Source organism: Spinacia oleracea, chromosome 4 (genome assembly GCF_020520425.1).
Source record: "Spinacia oleracea cultivar Varoflay chromosome 4, BTI_SOV_V1, whole genome shotgun sequence".
In the NCBI taxonomy this organism is placed as follows: Eukaryota; Viridiplantae; Streptophyta; class Magnoliopsida; order Caryophyllales; family Amaranthaceae; genus Spinacia; species Spinacia oleracea.
This window is the reverse complement of record NC_079490.1, coordinates 137,079,401-137,086,061: the sequence shown is the minus strand read 5'-3', so window position 1 is coordinate 137,086,061 and position 6,661 is coordinate 137,079,401. Positions and strand designations below refer to the sequence as shown.

Below are 6,661 nucleotides of genomic sequence, written 5' to 3'. Positions count from 1 at the left end.
GATTAGGGGCATATGGAATTTTATTACCCTAGCTAGAGAACTACTCCGTATTGTCTGCCCTATTCTAAGACTCTAGAGACCATGTTTATTTCCTAACAAAAAGAACCAAAAAAATATTAACTTTAATCGGACGGAAAAATAAAATATTTTTAAAACTATACGGAGTACTCCGTAGTTTTCAATCAATTTTACCACGAGTATTATCTACGGAGTACTCCGTAATACGGATTGGCGTAGTACGTACGGAGTAGGAGTAGGAGTAGTAGTTTTGTTTTGAGAAACATCAACGGCGTCAACTGAGTAAAATATTCAAAAGGCTAAGGGTATGAGATCACAAATCTGCGGAAAAGCTTTTTCATCAGATTGAGCTTATTTTTTCAACTACAAGTCTCAAGAACTTTGTGTACTGCTTTATATACAAAAGGGCATATTCGAACTCAAGTCTAGATGATCGACTACTCATTTGATATCCTTTTTAAAACTGCTCATCATTTGGTCACTCTCACTTCACATAATTGTTGTTCATCATCAACATATGATTGGCTCATGAAAAGCTACCGTGAATTAACTAGAGCAAGTACGTCTTGTATGATCCAACTCGTTTCACATTTACTACTTAAATTCATCAATAGGTAATCAGATAGATAATCTTTTAGTAACTGAGGGAATTTCAACTAATACTGCAACATCCGATCCTTTTTAATTTACCTTGATCACAATATGTTATAGTGTGATAATTTCATATGCGATTTTGCATACATTTTATTTGTTAGTATGTCAACGGATCGTGAGGCCCGGTGATTAGTCCTTTCACTAATGTCCCATATTATAATCAAATTGGGTACCGAGACCAACTTTTTTTTTTTTTTTTTTGTGACGGAGAGAGTAGTAACCTACTAACCAATACGTGAAGTACTATGCATATATTACACTTGTTAGCGTGTTGAGGGATCGTGAGGCCGGTGTTTAGTCCTTTCACTAATGACTTAAATGTCCCATATTAGAAAAGTGGTACTACCATGCTATAACTTCTAAGCAGCAAATAAGTTATGAACATCAAATTTTTTGTACAAGTACAATCACACTAACTGCATTGGCTATCTAAAAACTGAATCATAGATCCTGACCACTTTTAATGTTGCAAATAGCAAAAACAAATTAAAATCCATACCAATAAATTTACTCCTTATTCATCATAAATTATATAAAACCAATAATAAATGTCTAGCCATTATATTTATCATTAAATATCATATAAATAATAAGATTCACTCATTTAATGATAAAATCCACACCCAAAAAAAAAACATAAAGTACTATATTTTGTATTAATAATTAATGACATACTACAGTTTTGGCATCACAAGAACAGTAACCAAAAGAAGCAAATTATAAGCACTACTTTTTAGGTTTAGGTTTCTGAACATTACACAAATTATGTAAAATAACAGAAAGTTAATTTCTCTTTTTGTTAAAAAAAAAACCCCAATAGTTAATTAATAATTACAACTTAAAAAGGTTAATTAAGGGCTAATAAGTAGAAAGCTTCAAGGACAAGTCAACAGAGGTGTTGGAAGTAGTAGTTGTAGTTGCTGTTGTGAGAGAAGATAATGATGATGAAGGAGACTGAGACGGAGACGGAGATGGAGAAGCTGAAGAAGAATCTGAGAAAAATCCCATTTTTAGGTTCAAATCTTCCATTTTGTGGTAGTAATTGTTACTGTTGTTATCATTGTCGAATTTCATCGTGTTTTCTTCTGATTTTCCTGGGAAAAATCCATACTCCATCATTACATTTCCTGATCCATTCCATTTTCTGTGAATTGCTACCACCTGAAAATTATATAAAATTTTCATCATTTTCTCATTATTATTTCACCAATTTTTCTTCAAAAATTAAAATTAAAAATAAACCCAAACTTTTTATTTCATTAGAGAAATTAAACCTAAATTTAAGCACTACAAAATTTGAGAAATCATAGTATTCTTACTAGCATTTCCATCGTTTAAAAACTTAGAAATTAAATTTAACAATTGGGTACAAAGAATATATGGCTAATGATGATCATTAAACACATACTCCGTATGAAATTAGAAACTTTATGTTATTATTTTATGTATAAAATGGTGATAAGAAATAAACAAATATATGTACCTCACTGCCGTTGTTAATTGTATGATTAGATGAAAAACCTCCATGATTAAGAGCCAAGTAGTGATTATAGTTGTCTCCATTTTTGGGATCAAAGCCACCAAAATTACCATTATACCCTTTTGAAAACCCTACTGCTTCTTCACCAATTACCCTCTTCTTCTGCAACATCAGATTCAAAGAAAATTTCAGTAAAAAAAAACCTTAAAAAAGGGGTTTAAATTATTTAAAAATAAAAAGTGAAAATAATGAAGAGACCTTAAAGGAAGTAAGAGAGGAGTGATGATCAAGTTGAAAAGGGTTTGGCATTGAAGGAAGCTCTGGGTAGTAAGGAGCTGAGGCTGACTCGGGAATGCCGACCCGGTGAGTGATCCTTTGGTCCGTGATGGGTTGACCCGGTAAGCAGTAACGGATAACTGGAACACCAGAAAGCGGGGTGGAATGATGAAAAGACGGGTTAACCCGGGGATCGGTTAGAGGATGGGTAGTAGTGTTATGATTGTAAGAACTGGTAGTAGTAGTGGTAGGAGGAGTAGGAATAGAACGGGATTGTTGTTCATCAAGTGCACGAAGGCGTTCAAGTTCAGCCATGCCAACACCTCTTAGAGGAACCTTGTTTTGTTTACCATTTTGGGACTTTCCACTGCCCTTTCGGCCTCGAGGTTTTGGGGTCGGGTTCGGGTTCGGGTTCGAGTTTGGAACCGGCCTGAGGTTGGGATAGTGGTTTGATTGTGTTTGGTTGATGAGAGGCCAGATGTTGGTTGTGTTAGTGGAGGGTGTGTTTGGGTCATTTGAGGAGATGAAATGAAGGGGAGTTGCCATTTGTTTTGAGTAGAGAGAGAAAGTAAGAGAGAGAGTAAATGAAGGAGTGAAGTGAATTGAAGAAGGGGAAGAAGAGGGGTGGTGTGGTGTGGTATAAAAAGGGTGAACCAATTAAGCTGAATTCCAGTCAGGAAAATGTTGCTCTTTTGGATGTTGTCCTTTTCGGTGCTACTTGATCACTCTTTTTGTTTTTTTGTTTTGTTTTTTGAAATAATGATTAATGATTATGGTACATGTTAAAATCAACTTCACAGTTGATGTTTAACCTTGATTGTCTATTGACAATCAACGCAATGACAGAAAGAAAAAGAGAGAAAGAGAAAAGTGTTTGATGAAATCATAAACTGATCTTCTTGATTGAATGATAATTACAGAATGATGAGTTTATATACACTGAATGCTACGTGGTCTAACCAATGAGATGCCAGCAATCCTACACATCAGCATTAATACAACTCTAACTGATTATTACAGTGCTAACAATAAGCTAACAGAATTCCTAGAATTTAGGGGAGTTTGTTGAGCTGATTCCTTCTAGAAGCTTCGTGCAGTAGGGGTGGTTGCTTGCTGGCTTGTATGCTGTTGCTTGCTGGCTTGTATGCTGCATGATGCAGTTGTAGTAGAGGCTGCAGTAGGAGTATATATACCAACACCCCCCCTCAAACTTGGGATGGGAGAAACATTTGTCATTCCAAGTTTGGAGGAGAGAAGTCTGTGTTGAGGACTAGGAAGTATCTTAGTAAAGATGTCAGCCAATTGATGTTGAGTTGGAAGATAACTCAGTTGCAGTAAACCCTCAAGAACTTTATCCCTTGTAAAGTGACAGTCCACCTCTATGTGTTTAGTTCTTTCATGGAAAATGGGGTTCTTTGCAATGTGAAGGGCTGATTGATTGTCACAATTGAGTTGAACAGGTTGTAGGTTAGAAACACCAAGCTCCTCCAATAACCTAACAATCCAAGAAACTTCACTAGCAGCTTGAGACATGGCTCTATATTCAGCTTCAGAAGAACTTTTAGAGATGGTGGACTGTTTCTTGGACTTCCAGCTAATAGGAGAATTGCCCAAGAGTAAGATGTAACCAGTGACTGACTTCCTTGTTGTAGGACAAGCAGCCCAATCAGAGTCAGAAAAATCTTGTAATGTAAGCTTGTCAGTGGCTTTAAGAAGAATACCTTGACCAGCAGTGTGATTGACAAATCTCAGTGTATGAATAAGGGCATCAACATGAGGAATTCTGGGGGAGTGCATGAACTCACTACTACAAAAATTGGCAAAGAGACCCTTTTAAATATGCCAAAGAGACCTTCTCTGGACAGGTCTCTATCTCACAGGTCTCTTTGATAAAGAGACCCCCTCATTAGAGGGGATCTCTTATTAAGAAAGAAAAGACCCTTTATTAGAGAAAGGGGGTCTGTTTTCCTAGTGACTCAAAAAATAATTTAATAGCGGAAGAGACCCACCATTAGAGAAATGAGGTCTCTTTGATAAATAGAGGAGACCCATTGTTAAAGAAATGGGGTCTCTTTGTTAAAAAGTTCAGACCTAATATTGAAGACAGGGGGTCTCTTTGACATTTTAACATTTTTTTATTATGAAAAAGGAGAGACCTATTATTATAGATGACGGGTCTCTTTTCAGCTATATTTTAAATAAAAAAAAAAAACTGTAGCATAAACACCAAAAGAAAAACGTCAAAAACAAAATTATCATAATATTAGTATCATATACAATGCTTAACAACAAAAATTTAGAACTAAATACATATGCAATTAAGTTTTGCTGGAACATTAAATGGCATTAAGCCATTTCATACTACCACCTATATTTTTCCTAAGTTGTGTCTTGAAAGATCACCCAAAGCATGATTCTAACGTAACATGCTCCAACATTCGTATCTAATCCACAATCACGCTCTTGAATTCATCAATATTAGTTTGCGGAGTAGGCACCGGGAGCTCGAAGAAATAACTACAAGACAACTAAAGCAAGTGAGAGAGAGTCCAAGGATCACAACTTTACAAGTCATAAACATAAAGCATAAGATCACTAATTCACAAGCCAAAGTTGTGAAGAACAACATGAAGAAACTCCAGTTATAAAAGCAGAACAAGACAAGCTGATAAGCACAAGATTGTAGAACTATTTTCGTGATTTAGTGAATGACATAAATATATTAGCATTACTACCATTTATTACCACCTACTGTATAAGCCGCTAAAGAGTTGAAGAATGCAGCAACTCTTCACATTCGTAACTGGCATTAGCATAAAATAAATATTAACATACTATATGGGGATGGTATCCGCATCAGGGCTTAAGATAGCTATAAGCCTATAAGGTAATTGTTGCCCATGCTTTATGTAACCAATTTCACTCAATCTTACGATTAAGGGCTTAGGACAGTTCATCAACATCATACCAAAGGTTAATTGAAAACTACAAGCCCCGTTTGGACGTATTGAACTGCTTTCATAAACTATGAAACATCATTTAGTAGTAACCATTTATGGAATACGCCATATATCTAAAAGGAAAAATCCCAGCCAGAATTTCAAAAGCTATAAGCACTTACAGATAGCAAATAGAATCACTCCTCGCGCAATCAAGACAGTAGGCATGCTCGCATGGACTCTGCATAAACAAAAGTTTATAGTTGTTATTAAACAAATGAATTCCACGACAAAACAGATTAGTAATCAGGAATATAGGTATTGTCTTGCATGGTCCAATAATAACCAGAAATGGCATTTAATCAAACTCCTACTATATTATGTGCCCCATTTCACATTGCACCTGATCCAAGTCTTCTGACAATTTGGTCATCCAACCAGGGTGTTTAACCTAATTTGAAAATATTTCTCAAGGATGCACATAAATTGTAATTTGACTACGGATCAACTCATACACTTTCTACGCCTTGACAATCATAACTTCTCAGAGGACCTCTAATATACAACAGATGCTCACTTCCTGATTCATGGTTTAGAGTTATGTTGATCACACTCCAGTTACAAAGCCACCACCTCCCCCACCAAAAAAAAATCTAGTGAAACTTCTCTAATTGGTTTACTTTCTAGATCTGAGAACTAAAGGCAACATCATCTTTCAACCCAAGCAACCCACGCAACCCACAACATCACCAGGAGAAACAATGGTCCAGTCAAAAAAGGCAAACGAATAAGGACTAGAAGTACTTCTGTTACACGGATCTAAGACTACACAAGCTCAGCGAATCAACCGCTTACCATGCATAGTGACACAACCAGGTATCCTGAGCTGAATTCTCATAGTGATAGACCTAAAAGATAAACATTTACTTCAACTAACCTAATATCTCGTGGAAGGGGTTGTTTTATATGCAAGACTTGAAGGAAATAATGCCCTTGGTCCAAGTATGCATTCTATGTTAAGTCTAATAAATGCGGTTCAGTATTAATTGACAAGTTAATAATTCAGTGAGATCAAGTGAGCTGAATGCCTAGCTAGAGGCCGCTTCAGTTCAAGTGGAATTAATGATATTAATCCACAGCTTACTCTTGACTGAACCCGTAGGGTCACACAAATAGTACGTAAACGGATCAAGTATCTAATGGCATTAGATACTCTATCTATGAATATTCGGAACCGACGGATCTTGGTTTCAGTGGGAGCTAAGATCGTCACAGGCAAGAAATGAATACTCCG

General features: G+C 36.1%; 1 protein-coding gene across 1 annotated transcript; it reads right to left on the bottom strand.

The window, feature by feature from the left end:
- Positions 1–1,303: 1,303 nt before the first annotated feature.
- Positions 1,304–3,049, bottom strand: LOC110775477 (protein SPOROCYTELESS). The gene is made up of 3 exons (XM_021980082.2): positions 2,411–3,049; positions 2,156–2,314; positions 1,304–1,833 (listed from the first exon to the last, which is right to left on the bottom strand). Exons 1-3 carry the CDS (start codon positions 2,972–2,974, stop codon positions 1,531–1,533), a joined length of 1,026 nt encoding a protein of 341 aa, XP_021835774.2. The 5' UTR covers positions 2,975–3,049; the 3' UTR covers positions 1,304–1,530.
- Between the last annotated feature and the right edge of the window lie 3,612 nt (positions 3,050–6,661).